The sequence below is a fragment of the Pteronotus mesoamericanus genome, unplaced genomic scaffold (assembly GCF_021234165.1).
Source record: "Pteronotus mesoamericanus isolate MK-2021 breed Mesoamerican mustached bat unplaced genomic scaffold, CSHL_Meso_final scaffold_54, whole genome shotgun sequence".
In the NCBI taxonomy this organism is placed as follows: Eukaryota; Metazoa; Chordata; class Mammalia; order Chiroptera; family Mormoopidae; genus Pteronotus; species Pteronotus mesoamericanus.
The window spans coordinates 67,039,360-67,056,173 of NW_026555321.1; the positions used below are offsets into that span (position 1 = coordinate 67,039,360).

A 16,814-nucleotide genomic window follows, 5' to 3' on the forward strand; every position below is an offset into this window, starting at 1 on the left:
TTTTCCAATCATGTTCCTTATAAACCTCTAGCCATCCAGCAAAATCACTAGTTACTTCACACAAATCAACATAAGTCCATACCTTCGACATGTTTTTGTCCAGGCAAAAGGATCATTTGGGTACACTGCTCAACATTCTGCCCATTATGAGGCTATTCCTTCATCACGGTCTTTCAGGGTTATTGCAACTCTGCCCTGTGAGCCACCTGGAGAGGTTTGTCAGAGTCTCCATTCCACATCTGTATGTGGCACAGATACTTCTAAGCCACCACCACATGTGCCAGGTTGTAAAGGCCAAGCAATAGAATAGTTTGGCTGATGGCTTGGACCTGTTGCAGAGACATGGCTTGTTCTGGGCCCCACTCAGAACTGGCAGCTGTTTGGGTTACTTGGCAAAGTTGGAGAAGCATGTTCAGATAATGTATTTGTTGCCTCCAGAATTCAAAGAGACCCACTAGAGACTTGGCCAAGTGGCTCAGCTGGTACACAAAAAGATTGCAGGTTCGATCTCTGGTCAGGGCACATACGTAGGTTGCAGGTTCAATCACTGGTTGGGGCACGGAGGGGAGGCAACCAATCCGTGTTTCTTTCTCATATCAGAGTTTCTTGCTTTTCCTCTCTCTCTCTCTCTCTCTCTCTCTCTCTCTCTCTCTCTCTCTGTCTGTTTCTCTCCCCCCCCCCTCTCCTTCTAAAATTACTAAACATATACTCAGGTAAGGATTTAAAAAAAGAAGGAGACCCACTAGGCATTGAGCTTTTTTCCAGTGGTAAGAAAGGATATCCTGACCTAACCCAGACCACTGGCCCCAAGAATTTTACCAAGGCCCAGTGTTTTTGTGGGGTTTATTTCTCACCTTCCAGCATACATGACTTACCATGTGTCTAGAGTAGTTGCAGATTTCTCATTCCACGTTCAGTCAGCATGGGTAATGGACCAGCATGATGTCCAGTGGAATGGAATGGCCATCCAAGTCCTTGTAGACGAGATTGTCACATAGAGCTGGAGAATTCATGTAACCCTGAGGTATATAGTTATTACTAGCAGGTCTAGGGAAAGAAAGCATTTGTTAGATCAACTATTGCCTACCAGGTGCTGGGCGGATATTTGATGTGCTCTCGCTATGAAATCATATCTGGAAAAACAGCTCCAATTGGAATTGTCATTTGATTAAGTTTATGATAATAAATTGTCCTACTCTAAGAATATTTGTTTTCCGAAGGGCCACATAAGCTAGTGAATGGGGATGTGGTGGGCATCCCCATGCCGCATTTTCACATCCTTGACGGTGGCACTAATTGCTGCAGTGCCTCCAGGAATGCAGTGTTGCCTTCGATTTACTTGTTTCATGGGCAGGGGAGTTCTAGTGTCTTCCACTTGGCCTTTCTTGCCTTAATACCCCTCACTCCATAGATAAGGGCACAGCTTTTAGCTTTTCCTCTTCATACCTGCCCCTTCTTTGACTTCAGCATGACAATGAGGACTTGACCAGCCCAGCTTTTCCACATCATATTCTAACCCCTTCATTTCTAGTTTCCTTCACTTGCAGATATAGTGGGTTTGCCAAAAAGTTCATTTGGTTTTTCCTTAAGGTGCCTCTGGTAGTGCTTAGTTGTCTTTGACTTCATTGGGAACAATTTTGTTAAATTGTATAGTTACAGCTGTCATATCGGCATGCATTTAAAAAAACACCAAAATCAGTGAGTTTTTGTAGCCATTTTAATATTGAAGATGGACTAAAGTACCCAATATTTTCAAAATGTTATGCTTTATTATTTCAAGAAAGGTAAAAGTGCAACTGGAGAATAGGAAAAAAAAAAGTTGTGTCGTGGAGGGAGAAGGTACTGTGACTGACTGAATGTGTCAAAAGTGGTTTGTGAAGTTTCGTGATGGAGATTTCTTGCTGGACAATGCTCCACAGTCGGGTAGACCAGTTGAAGTTGATAGTAATCAAACTGAGACATTAATTGAAAACAGTCAACATTATACCACATGGGAGATAGCTGACATACTCAAAATATCCAAATCAGTGACGTTATTAGTGAAAATGAAAAATGTGTTTTTTACTACGGAAAAAACCATGCAGACTTTTTGGCCAACCCAATGCCATAATTTCTATATCATCATCACTTGGAATGATCTTATCTTCAGGTTCTCAAACTCCTGAGCCCTTTCTTGGACCACAGTTCACCCTTGTCTTGTTCTCCAGTTCCCTAATTACGCCTTTATCTACCAGCCTGTCAACCTTTTTCTGGATCTCCATCCCTTCATACTGAGTCTGGACCACTTGATAGCCATTCTGACATCCTAGAATCTCACCCCTTACTCTTTTGTCTGGCCCTCCTTAATGCACTCACATTGTTCTGGCACCTGATCTGTTGGGTGCTGTGGGGTCCAGTTAGTCCAGGATTTTTCAACCTTTCCATAAGCGACATTTTAGACTAGATAATTTTCTGTTGTGAGTGCTGTTCTGTGCCTTGTAGGATGTTTAACAGTATCCCTGGCTGCTATCTATCCAGTAGGTTCCAGTAGCAGCCACAGTTGTCACAATTAAATGTGTCTCCAGACATTGTCATTTTCAACTACCAGGTTTGTTGGTAAAACTTGGTGGTGAGTGGGTCTATAAGAACTTGATTAACTTTTTAAAGCTACACTTTTTAGGTACTGTCTGCGAGCTATGTACTTATTAACTCCTCACAGCAATTCCATAAATATGTATAATTATTCATCCATTTTATAAACAAGTGAATACAGTAGCACAGAGTTGGAGGGCACTGCCGCAGCCTCAGAGCCAGCATTGGATCCCTGTGGTCACCCTACAGAGCCCTCTAGTCCTTACTAACTGTTCATACTTAGTTGAATAGCTATCTTTTGATTCTTTTCGGTACTGTTTGGATAAGTGATCTATTGCTCCATAATCAGCCATCCCAAACTTAATTCTTCTTTAGACAATTTATTCAGTTATTTTTTAGAGCAGAGGAAAAAGCATTGAGTGTTATTAATTTGCCAGGGTACTAAGTGCCTTATTACTAAATGCCCTACTGCCAGGTATTTTGTGCTTAACAGAAAAGTGTCTGCCCTGCTTATATTCTTTTAATTATTCACCTTGTCTTCAGCCTCACTTCTCATTCTAGCTCTGTAATTCCCACAGGACTGAGTCCCCCACCTTTCTTCTGAATAGACCGACATCTTTTCTTAGTGTCATCCTTCCACATGTATTTTAGCTGCAGCTTTCCTCCTTCTGCTTTATTAATTGCAACTCTTCCAAGTGCTCTGTCCACTAGAACATTGCAAAATGTCTTGTATGCTTTTTGTCTCCATTCTGTTCTCTTTAATATTGAGGTCTTCTAATTTTTTCATTCATTCTTTACCATAATTTAATAGGACTTTAAGAGAGAGAGGTAAATATAAGTACTCACTCTGCCATCTTGAGCAACTAATCCATTTACTTTAATAAAAGAACATTGTTATGAGCATCATATTTATGGGATAGGGTTGAGGAAACAAGAGATGTTGCTGCACAGTTAATAGAAGAGAGTCATTTTAAAAGTACTTACTCAAGAAGATGCACATAGAATTTTTTTTCTTGCTAACTAACGTGAAGTAAAATACACCACCATTTCATTTTTTTGTTGTTACTGTTTGTGAGAGCAAGCTGGGTAGGATTTGTCTTCCATTTTTAATGTTGGTTACTTTGTAAAATCATTTTTATATTTTAGAATATTTAAGAATTCCTACAACTAAAATTATAGGTATCCAATTTTATTTACAGATGGAAAGACAGAGCCTAAGAGAGGTTAAATGACTTATTAAGGACTTTTTTAGCTATTTAATGGCTGAGTTGGTCACAGAATTTAGGTTCCCTAAGTATTTCTGTTTTTCTGCTGTACTGTTTTCTACTTTTTAAGTTTTTATATAATGTTTCTATTTTTCAATCTTCTGAGGCAATTTGTATTTAAGAGTCACTGTTGAGTATATCATGTAACTTTGAATATTAGGTATGGTACCCATGTGTTAAAATGAGGTAGTTGGGCTAGTTGATATCTCATTTCCTTCAGAACAAATAGTCTCTAATCCCAAGCTATATGTTAAATGCCCTCATATGCATGATAGTGATAATATGTATGCTAAATATATATCAAAATTTTAACTGTAATATTCTTTGTGTTCTAGATTTTCTATAGTAAATAATATAAAGAAAATATAGTTGTATACAGAAATGATCACAGTTAGCATTTGATGTTTTTCTTTTGAGGGATTATATCTTTATATGATATCACTGTAAACATGTGTAAATTTATGAAAGTATGTATATTAATATGTGCACTGTTATTTCTAACTACCTGCCAGATAGCCAGTGTTCCCTGAAATTTATGGGTTTCACAACCCAGTATGTGCAAAACTAACTTGCCATCCTACTTTAGCACTGCTGTTGTGCCTCGTCCATGGCTCCCTGTCTCCCTTACTTTCTACAGCCAATTGGAGATCAAAACCTTACTGTACTGTGTGGTAAGTAGATCGGTATCCTTTCTGTATTTGTATGGCTACAACATCAGTGTAGGCCCTTTATCATTTCCTTCCTACCTAATTGGAGAAACTTCTCAACAATTTACACTCCTTTTATTTTTTCCCTCTCTGGTCCATCTTGCAAACTGTTTCTAAAGTCTTCTTTTTAAGACAAGAAACAGGTAGTCACCCCATTAAAGCAAAACCTCTTTTGATTCCCCACTGCTTGTAGAATAACCTCTAATCCTCTTAGCCTGCAGTGTAACGCTCTTTACAACCTAAGTGAGCATAGCAATTGTTTTCAACAACTTTTTGGACTCTAATCTCTGTTGTCATGTTGGTTTAACTCTGTATTCCTGTACCATTTCACAGATTTTTATGTCAAGGCTAGACCAGAGCTTGGTGCATGACAGGCACTCAATATTCAACACATACTGTGTGAATGAAAGACTTAAAAGTGGTACTGTTCCCTATATCTGTTATCCCTTTACCTTCCCCTGTTCAACCAGGAGAATCCTGTTCAACTTTCAGTCTTCAAAGGGGAAAAATAAGTGCAGCAGGCTCTGGCTAGGTGGATCAGTTGGTTGGAGTGTTGTCCCATGCACCAAAAGGCTGTGGGTTCAGTCCCCTGTCAGGGCACATACCTAGATTTTGGGTTCTATCCCCAGTTGGGGTGTGTAAAGGAAGCAATCAATTGATCTCTTTCTCCCTCCAATTCCCCCTCCCTCTCTCTCTCCCTCCCTCCCTCTCTCTCTCATTGCCCTCTTTCTAGATCAATAAAAATATCCTCAGGTGAGGATTTAAAAAAAAACAGTACAGCAGAATGACAGAAATACTTAGAAAATCTGAGCTCTGTGATTGGTTCTTTCTTTTTGTCTGTGATTTTTTCAAATCTCTCTTTAATTGATGCTATCCAGTGATCTTTAGTAACCCCGAGGTAGACTCAATAGAAATTAATTTGGGAATCATTCATTTGGTGTAAATAGTCTCCTTTAAAATGACACAAATATTTCTGTTTACTTGTTCTGAGTTTTCTTGTATTTTACAGGAATGTCACATTTATTACATACTTCACATGCAGCTTATTTCAATTTAGAGAAGAAGATAGAATAGTCTAATTCATATCAATTCTAGTTTTTGGAGTTCCTGCCAACTTTGGCTAACATTATAAACAGCAAGCAACAGTTCGTACCAGATAACTGGGGAGAGAACAAATTTAAAAATAATTTCTGTCAAAGATCACAATTCTCTTTACTTAAGGATTATGTTATTTCTTGTGTAATTCTAGTGCATCTTGTTATCTTATGTAAGTTAACTTTTACTGTGCTTTAATAGCATTTACTCAGCATTTTCTGTGAGTGTCCAGAAGTAGTTATATTGGCAAATACGACATTTTTTTCAGTATATATAAGATTTTGTAGGACCAGAAAATGAATTTAGGAAACTAGACTGTTTTTAGTGTACATTGCTTTTTATATTCTTATTGAAAACTATACAGAAAGTTAAAGATACATGCTGAGATGACAACCATCAAACGTTCTCTACAGAGAGCGAGACCACAGTGTGACAGAAATGTTCCTCTCTAAAGGGTTCCCCACAGAGGGTGTTCTCTGCTGCTGAGGCCAGATGAGACCAAGGGTGGCCCAGGACACAAGGACTTTCCTCATCTTCCCTGGAGGCCATTTTCTTTTAATTATATTTTATTGATTATGCTGTTATAGTTGTCTCAATTTTTCTCCCTTTATCCCCACCCCCAGCACCCTCTGCTCCCTCACACAATCCCCACACCTTTGTCCATGTCCCTAGGTCATGCGTATAAGTTATCCATCTCCTGTACTGTACTTATACATCCCCATGGCTATTCTCTGACTACCAATTTGTACTTCTTAATCCCCTTACCTCTTCACTCATTCCTCCAAACCTCCCTCCCATCTGGCAATCCATCAAAATGCTGTCTATATCCCTGATTCTTTGTTCTTCTTGTTTGCTTAGTTTTTTTTTTTTATTCCATTGTTGACAGGTATATGTTTAGTGCCATTTTATTGTTCATAGTTTTGATCTTTTTTTTCTTAAGTAAGTCCCTTTAACATTTCATATAATAGTGGTTTGGTCATGATTAACTCCTTACTTTTTTTCTTGTCTTGAAAGCTCTTTATCTGCGCTTTGAGTCTAAATGATAGCTTTGCTAGGTAGAGCAATCTTGGCTATAGGTCCCTTCTTTTTACCACTTTGAGTATTTCTTGGCAATCCCTTCTAGCCTGCAAAGTTTCTTTTGAGAAATCAGCTGACAGTTTTATGGGGACTCCCTTGTAGGTAAATAACTGCTTTTCTCATTCTGCTTTTAAGATTCTCTCTTTATATTTAACCTTTGACATTTTAATTATGATATATCTTGGTGTGGACCTGTTTGCATCCATCTTGAATGGGACTCTGTGCTTCTTGGACTTACATGTGTATTTCTTTCACCAAATTAGAAAAGTTTTCTTTCATTTTTTTTCTAATGATCTCCAATTTCTTGCTCTTTTTCTTTGCCTTCTAGTACCCCTATGATTTGAATGTTGGTACACTTGATGTTGTCCCAGAGGCTCCTTAAATTATCCTCAGTTTTTTGGATTCTTTTTTCTTCTTGTTGTTCTGATTGGTTGGTTTTTTGTTTTCTTATGTTCCAAAACATTCATTTGATTCTTGGCTTCATTCATTTTGCTGTTGATTCCCTGTAAATTGTTCTATATTTCCATTAGTGTATCCTTTATTTCTGCCTAGATCTTTTGTATTCTGTTGAGGTCCTCATTAAGTTCCTTTAGCATCCTTAAAACCAGTGTTTTTGAATTCTTCATTAGATAGATTGCCCATCTCCATTTTCTTTAGTTCTTTTTCGGGGGTTTTGATGTGTTCTTCCATTTGTACCATGTTTCTTTGTCTCTACCTTTTGGCAGCCTTCCTACGTTTGTTTCTATGTATTAGGTAGAGCTGCTATGACTCCCTGTCTTGGTAGCATCGTCTAATGTAGTAGGTGTCCTGTAGGGTCCTATGGCACTTCCTCTCCTTTCACCTGAGCAGGGTGCTCAGGGTGCACCCTCTGTGTGGGCTTCATACGCTCTACTCTTGTAGTTGAGCCTTGATTGCTGTTGACAGGTCAAGGGAAGGATTTACCCAGGCCTGTCAGTTGCAAGGACTGGCTGTGACCACTGACCACCAACTTCCACCCTCTTTGGAGGATCTGCTGTGCAGGAGCAGGGTGGTGGTCTTTCAATGTGGTCTGTAGCTGTCTATTAGGTGTGCAAGCTCTGGGATTTCCTGGGTGATTCAGGCCAACATCAGCCACCACCTGTGCTCTGCCCGGGGGCCACCCACCCTGAGCTACCTAGCAATCTGCAGATGGCTGCTGCTTGTGTGGGGCTTGGAGGTGACCAGGCAAAGCCAAACTGTGATCCAAGCTACTAGTCTGCTAATAGTGCCAGGCCTGGGGCCATTTAGCAAGAGTTACAGGAGCTGTGGGCTCACTGAGGCCAGCTGTTGCTTGTTTGAGAAATTTAAGGAGATAAGAAGCCTGAGCTGAGACCAGCCATTCATATGGAAAAGCCAATGTTGACAACTTGGGTGGCCCATAAGCTGGGTGGGCTGCAGCCTTAGGGATTCCTGGGGCAGAGCAAACAGTGTTAGCCAGGTTGATGGAGTCGCAGATATGGCACCAGCCTGCCAGCTCTGTGACTCTCTGTGGGGAGGCTCAGAAACAGAAAAACAGCTTCTGCCCACCTTTCTGTCTGGGAGAAAGCTGTCTCCCAGCTCTGGCCCTGAAACCAGACATTTCAGTCCCTCCCCATATGCCACTGGTACCTCTCAAGCAGCCACCCTGGTGCTGGAGCCCAGAGGGAGTGAGCCTGAGTTAAGTTTTTGTGAGGCCCCTTTAAGGGGAACAGCTTGGGATTCCAGTAATTATTTTCATTGACTCCAACCATGCTGGTTTCTACAGCCAGAAGTTATGGGGGCTTATCTTCTTGGCACTGGAACCCTGGGGTGGGGGGCGTGGTGTAGGGTTTGGTCTTCTTGTTCCTGAGATATTTCTTCTGAATTTTTACCTACCACATGTGGGTGTGGGACCAGCCCATTCCGCATCTCTGCATCTCCACGTTTCCTGCCAGATGGATATGGTTTCTTTAGTTCTGTAGTTGTCAGACTTCCATTTAACTCAGTTTCTGACAGTTCTGAGTGATGGTTGTTCTACAGTTTAGTTGTAATTTTGATGTGTTTGTGTGAGGAGGCGAACCGTGTTTGCCTGTATCTCCATCTTGTCTAGAAGTCCTATGATCAGTTCTTAAAGAAAGCAGTCAACTCTAAGGCACCTACTTTAGCTATCATAGGTTTATAAATGAGCTCTATAGCAATATTTTTCATAACCAGTGTTAGACATTTAGCTCCATACTATACCCTACATGTGACAATGTGCCTACAGTCTGTGTCCACATCGGGAGGAGAGGAGCTAACAATGTTGTTTGTCGACATGGATTGAGGGAGTTGCTGTGCTACATTTATTATTTTTAGAAGTCATTTGACAAGTAAATGAGGTATTCAGGGATGGTTCTACACCGTAATTTTTTGAAGGAGGTCTTTGTCTGATTATTTGATGTAGTTTCCAAAAAGTACAGTGAGCGTACAATTGAAAAACAAATTCAAGTGTTAATCCAGGGGTCTCCAGAATAAAGAGCTCAGAAATAAACTCACAATACATTGTCAATTAATTTATAACAAAGGAGGCAAGAATATATAATGGGGAAAGGAGAGTCTTTTTAATAAATGGTGTTTGGAAAACTGGACACCTACATGCAAAAGAGAGAAACTGGACTATCTTTCACCATAAACAAAAATTATCCTCAAAATGGATTAAAGAGTTGAACCTAAGACCTAACACGATAAAAATCCTAGAAGAAAGTAGGTGGTAAGCTCCTTGACATCCATCTCAGCGGTGATTTTTTTCAATCTCACACCAAAAACTAAAGCAAAAATAAACAAGCAGGACTACATCAAATTTGAAAGCTGCTTCTGGCAAAGAAAACCATCAGCATAATAAAAAGACAGCCTATTGAATGGTAGAAAATAAATGCAAATCATATACCTGATAAAGGGTCAATGTCTAAAATATACGAAGAGCTTGTACAACTCAACAGCCAAAAAGAGAAAAAGACAACTTGATATAAAAATGGACAGAGGTCTGGATGGCTAATATACAAAGACGTTAAACATCACTAATTGTCAGGGAAATGTATATCAAAATTACAATAAGATAACACCTCACACCTGTTAGAATGACTATTATCCAAAAGACAATAAAAAACAAGTGTTAGTGAGGCTGTGGAGAAGAGGGAACCCTTGTGCACTGTTGGTGTGATTGCAAATGGTTACAGCCATTATGGAAAAGAGTATGGAGGTTCCTCAAAAAATTAAAAATCTACCATATGACCCAGCAATTTTACTTATGCATATTTGTCCAAAGAAAATGGAAACACTAACTTGTAATGGTATATGCACCCCCATGTTCATTGCAGCATTATTTACAGTAGCCAAGTGTCCATAAATTATTTGACCATTTAAAAGAAGGAAATCTTTCAATTTGCAATAAGATGGATAGAACTAGAGGGCATTGTGCTAAGTTAAATAAGACAGAGAAAATCAAGTAACATATGATCACACTTGTGTGTGAAATCTAAACAAACAAACTAACTAAACCCCCAAATTAAACAACCACCAAAAAAAACCCCAAGCTCATAGATAACGGAGAGCAGATTGGTGTTTGACAGAGGTGGGAGATGAGGGAAGGCGGGCAAATGGGTGAAAGGATCAAAAGGTATAAACTGTCAGTTAAGTAAATCTTGGGATGTAATTTATAGCATGTTGATTTATAGTTAAAACTGTATTGCATATTTGAGAGTCACTTAGAGAATAGATCTTAAAAGTTCTCACTAGAAAAAAATTAATAACTATGAATGGTGATGGATGTTAACTAGACTTATTGTGGTAATCATTTTGCAGTATGTACAACGTTTGAGTCATTATGTTGTGCACCTGAAACTAATATAATAATATATGTTAGTTATACCTCAATAAATTATTCATAATTTTGTAAAGTTCATAATGTAATATATATTCACAACAGATTTACTAAAAATCTCAAGATACCTTTTTAAATATTATTTGAGAACACTCAATTATTTTCTGAAACTTGAGGGGAAATACCATGTATTGCCTGCCATACTAATCTTAGTCCAAACATCTCTTCACCATTATAACGGAGATTATGTTATTTTAGGACAAGCCCTAGTGATAGCCAAATTAATTTCAATAAATGTTTAACTATGGGATTTACTACTGGATCTTCCTGTTATCTAAAGCTGTTTTATTCAGACCTTGGCTTCAATTGAAAGTCTTGCAAAGAAAAGCCATGGAGAGAGGGGAGTGGGAAAAGAGCTGTTAGCCACAGGGGAAGGGTAATGTGAAAGCAGGTTGAAGGGCAAAGTGGGAAAAATCTTGTCTGATTGTGAGCAGGATGAGACCTTCAAGCTGATAAGCTCTCTGCTCTTCTCCTGAGCAATGCTCTTACCTACTCTGGTGGCAGCTGCTGTGGATGACTTAGTGCTCCCAGCAGAGGATCATAGTAGCTGCTCTTGTCCCTGGTGACTTCCTTTGCATGACCTGTAGAGGACAATTCATAGCTATGTCTGTGTTGAGCCTGTGGAGTGTGTTTCATTCCTGACTCTCTTCAATAAAGAACTATTTTTTCAAGATCCTTGATTAAGGCTATTAATATTATACCACATGGAGTTATAAAACTAGTGTTATGGCTCAAAGTATAATATTCCTGACTACCCTTAGCTCTACTTGGCATTTAGGTCTATTGACTTGTCTTTGGTTTGGATTGACCCTCATGTACTGAGGATCCCTTCCCAGTGTGTTGCAACCCACCAAAACAAATCCATCACTTCACCCCCTCCTGCCTCTAAGTAACTTGGCATCAGCCGAACACATTTTGACTTTCTTTGTTTTTGAAGCAAAGGTCGTAAACTTTTTGGTCCATGGGCCAAAATGTGTTTTGCCAGATTTATAAAATGAAAAACTTCTTTTCAGTATGTAAACACTTAAAAATTTGAAATTTTACATTAATATATGGATTTCTGGCTTTTCTCAGAAAAATCAAAAGATGTGCCATGACTAGACTAGTTGCAGCTAGAAATGAGTAGTGGCTCTACCTTAGACTGGCATATGCTCTTCTGCTTACCAAGCCCTACCTAGTCTGTATTTGAGTTTGTCATCTTGGGAGTACTGCATGCATTAACATTTAGTCAGAAATATAATTTTGAGTTTTTAAAGTGAAGTATGCTATCAAACTCTTAATAATTCTCTCTTGAAAAACACATGTAGAACTCATCCCAAATACAGGATGTGTGTAGTCAGATCAAATTGTTAATATTCTGCAATTAACTCTCTCATATAAAACTCAGGACTTTCCTTAGTTTGAGCTAAGGTACACACATATCACACCCTACATGAATTAAAGATGAATCAAAGGCACAAATACGTACTCATGGAAAAAGGTAAGTTTTTTAAAAAGTAATCAGCCTGCATTATTCTTTTAGTCATACCTTAAGTAAATTCAATATGTAAAATGACTTCCAGAAATAAGCACAAAGCAATTAAACAAGCTATTTTTCCTTAGAAGAAAATTATAACAAGGTCAAGCCATTTAAAATATTGCATAACGAATTCATGTTCAGTCCGCTCATTGAAGAACATTTTTATCTTAATGTGTTAAAGTTGTATTAAAAGAATAGTTACTTTCTACTAAACCTGAATTTGGGGGTGCTTTTTTTGCAGATAGTTGGTACTAGGAATAAAATCCATTGCGTTCTCAGGTGCCTTCCTCATGTGCTCAGACTTCCCCTCCTTCCCTACATGGGGAGGCTTTGTCAAAGTCCACTCCTGACCCATCTCACATTCCAGATTCCATTCTGGGCCATCTCGTTCATGCTGTCCCTTACTAAGTGCAAATGCCTGCTTCTCTCTGGTTCCTCTTCACTAAGGAAAGGGAGAAAAAGGACGTTGAAGAACATACCTGGCACTTTTTAACAAATTCTGTGTAATTGTTTTTTATTATTGCTACAAAATTGTAAATATACAACAAAGTGACTTTTTAAATTTTTTCCTGTAACACTATATTATACCTTCATATTGAATTAATGCATATAAATGTCTCTTTTCATATTTAGGGCTCTTCGAAAAATGTGGAATCCTTTGCATCTATGCTGAGACATTCTCCTCTCACTCAGATGGGACCTGCCAAAGATAAAGTAGTCATTGGACAAGTCATTCATATTGTGGAGAAGGATCTTTATATAGATTTTGGCGGCAAGTTTCATTGTGTGTGTAAAAAACCAGAAGTGGATGGAGAGTAAGTACAATCATTTCCAAGTGCTTTAAGATTGTTCACAAAAATTAAGATACCTCAAAAGTATTATTGAACTTTAATTGGTGGTTTTTGAGAAGATAGAAAATAAGCTCATATCTCTTTATAATGCTAGTTAGTCAGGTTAGGCCAGATTCATGTTTTCTCAAAGCAGTGAGAATAGTTTTGGGGAAGAGTTGAATGTTCATCCTGTTTCTCCCAAATGATAAACAATAGTCAAGGCTTACTTACACCCTATTGCTCTCTGGTTCTACAATCTAGTAGTTGTTTCTAAAGTATGCTGAAGGGAGTAGTTCACTTCAGCCAGGATTGAACCTGAAAGGTCAGTTACTTCTTTCCTTCCTACCTATATGTACACCTACACTGATGGCTATGGTGGCACACAGGTTTTTTCTGAGAAAAAACTTTCCAACTTAGCAAATTCCTTGTTGTCCAGTTTTCAATTTACCATGGAAAGAAGGGTTATGCTCCTCACAGAGTATTTATTAAATTTCTTGATTGCTACGTGTAGAAATGCTTAGATTCTTTCAACTACCTGTCACTTAACATTGAAATTATGCTGATTAGATATTTTCCACAGTACTCTTAATTTCTGTTTCAGTTACTTTGCCTTTCTACCTGTATCCAAAACAAAATTTGTGGGTAGGAAATACTACAAACCTTACCTGTTTTCTTTATCATTGGTGGAAGGATAACAACACCAAATGGGGAGGTCATGAGATCCAGTTGAGTCTCCTGTTTTTCCCTTTTCATATCTAGAAAATATGACTGACCAGATAGAGCAGTTTATTAGGCTGGATACTTGTTTGCTCTCTACCTTCAATGATGTCAGGCCTTTGACTGAGCAGACTCTAGGACACCAAGCCTCAGTAATGGCAGATTCCTGCTTTGATACATTTATTTAAGTTACTCTAAATAAGATGTGGGTATTTACATAATTTGTTTATTATTCATCAGCCTAATCTTTTTTTTAATCCCTTTTGGGAACTATTTTTTCTCTTTATTTAGACTTGTGCATACTCAAATTTATTCTACTTTAGGACAACTTAAAGATTAATTAAATGCAATGAAAAATAACTCAAGTTTAATAAAATACCCCACTTAGCAAAATGTGTTAGTTGTTTTATTGTGGCTTTCATTAAGTTCAATGGCAATTCAAAGTTAGAGTAACTGATAAGAATCAGAAATCATTTTGGTTAACTGAATATCCTAATTAGTAAAGTAATACCCTGTTAATAAGTTCTATGCCTCTTTTTGTTTAATATTAGTTTTTGATTATAGTCCCAAGAAGCCCTAGAGCTGTGCAGACAAGCTTTTGAGATTGCTCTGGGGGTGTACAGGAAGTTAGGCCCTAACTTCAGAGCAACTCTACATTCATTGTTTAAAGTGTATAGGGAGAGTGGTGGTGAATATTTCTACTACAAAAAAGTAAAAATGTTTGAAAAACATTTTTTAAAAGAAAAATTAGTTCTAGAAATACACTGTATTAATATTCAGACCATAACATTTAAGCATGGTCAGTGGTATTGTGATCTAATTAGAATGAATTGCAAAATAGAAATATTATAAGTAAATTTGGGAGACTTCCAGCCAAGATGGAGGTGTAGGGAGATATATTTTACCTCCTTGCACAACCAAAGGAAGGACAACAACAAATTTAAAAACAAAGACAACCAGAACCACCAGAAAATTGAAATGTATGGGAGTCTGAAAACCAAGGAGTTAAAGAAGAAACATTCATCCAGATCGGTAGGAGTGGCAGAGATAGGCAGCCAAGGCGGAAAGGACATGTGGCAAGGTGATGACTGGTGGACCAGGTGGTCTCACATTTGCATGTGGATAAACTGGGAGGAACAGCTGGGGGACGAGACAGACCACAGAGCCCAGGGTTCCAGCACAGGAAAAGAACGCCTCAAACCTCTGGCTGTAAAAATCTGTTGGGGTTGTAGCAATGGAAGACACTCCTAGCCTAACAGGAAAGTTCCTTGGAGAGATGGACAGGGTCCTAGAACATACACAAACCCACCCACCCAGTAATCAGCACCGAAGGGCCCAATTTGCTTGTGGGTAGCAGGGGAAATGACTGAAAGCCGGCTGAGAGCTGAGCAAGCAGCATTGTTCCCTCTCTGACCCTTCCCTCACATATAGCATCACAAGGCAGTAACCTGGGTTCCCTTCCCTGGTGAATATCAAAGGCTCTGCCCCTTCCAATGTGACAGGGCTGCCAAGACCAAGAAATATGGCCCAAATGAAAGAACAGATCAAAGCTCCAAAAAAAAAAAAAAACCCCAAAAAAACCCAAAACTAAGTGATGAAGAGATAACCAACCTATCAGATGCACAATTGAAAACACTGATAATCAGGATGCTCACAGAAATGGTATGGTTGCAAAATGACGGGAAAAGTGAAGACTATGCAAAGTGAAATAAAGAAAAACATACAGGGAACCAACAGTGAAGGGAAGGAAATGAGGACTGAAATCAACAATTTGGAGTGGAAGGAAGAAATAAACATTCAACCAGGACAGAATGAAGAAACAAAAATTCAAAAAAAGTAAAGAGAGGCTTAGGAACATCTGGGACAAGTTTAAACATTCCAACATCTGAACCATAGGGGTGCCAGAAGGAGAAGAGGAAGAGCAAAAAATTGAAAACTCATTTGAAAAAATAATGAAGGAGAACTTCCCCAATATGGTGATAAAAACAGACTTCCAGGAAGTCCAGGAAGCTCAGAGTCCCAAAGAAATTGGACCCAAGGAAGTACACACCAAGACACATCATAATTACATTACCCAAGATTAAAGGTAAGGAGAGAAACTTAAAAGCAGCAAGAGAAAAGGAGACAGTTACCTACAAAGGAGTTCCTGTATGATTATTAGCTGATTTCTCAAAGGAAACCTTGCAGGCAAGAAGGGACTGGGAAGAAGTATTCAAAGTGATGAAAGGCAAGAACCTACATCCAAGGTTACTCTATCCAGCAAAGCTGTCATTTAGAATGGAAGGGCCGATACAGTGCTTCCCAAATAAGGTCAAGTTAAAGGAGTTCATCATCACCAGGGCCTTGTTATATGAAATGTTAAAGGGATTTATATAAGAAAAAGAAGATCAAAAACTATGAACAATAAAATGACAAACTCACAGCTGTCAACAACTGAACATAAAAACAAACACACACAGAAACAAAAGCTAGGTAAACAAGTAGAACAAGAACAGAATCACATAAATGGCAATCAGAGGGGAGGGGGAAGGGGGAAAATAAGGGAAAAGGTACAGGGAATAAAGCATAAATAGTAGGTACAAAATAGGCAGGGGGAGGTTAAGAATAGTGTAGGAAACAGAGAAGCCAAAGAGGTTACATGTACGATCCATGGACATGAACTAAGCAAGAGGGAATGTTGGTGGGGGGTGGGGTACAGGGAGTAGGGGAATAAAGGGGAGAAAAAATGGGTCAACTGTAATTGCATAATCAATAAAATATACATTTAAAAATATTATAAGTAAATTTAGAGATTTTAGATGTGTGCTGGAATCTAATTCTTACAGCACCAATCTCAAAAGTTATAACTATTTTCTTTTTAATATCACCTTAAGACTTGAAATCAGAAATAAGATTGTAAAAAATCTGAAGCACCATAGCACTAACTTCTGGTAACTATCATTGAATCAACTGACTTACTAAATTCATTGACATTTTGTTCTCTTCTGTAAAACCCACTAACTGAACCAGCACTACATGGACAATTAGAAAGTAGTCGTCCTCTACTAGACCTCGGCACTTTTGCTTCTTCCATTTGAGGTATATCTTTAGCAAAAACTAGCTGTGTTTGTTCCAAAACCTGTTTATATTCTTGTTGAG

The 16,814-nt window shown here is 38.5% G+C and overlaps 1 protein-coding gene across 3 annotated transcripts in view; it reads left to right on the forward strand.

Moving 5' to 3' along the window:
- The window catches only part of LOC129088273 (hairy/enhancer-of-split related with YRPW motif protein 1), a 315,682-nt gene that overhangs the window by 123,469 nt on the left and 175,399 nt on the right, over positions 1 to 16,814 (forward strand). For all 3 annotated transcript variants that reach the window (XR_008530972.1, XM_054595527.1, XM_054595531.1), the window contains exon 2: positions 12,763 to 12,944. Coding sequence is in view for 2 of the 3 variants with exons in the window: in XM_054595527.1 (XP_054451502.1) it covers positions 12,763 to 12,944 (182 nt within the window). In the remaining variant the exon portion in view is untranslated. The remainder of the gene's footprint in view (positions 1 to 12,762; positions 12,945 to 16,814) is intronic.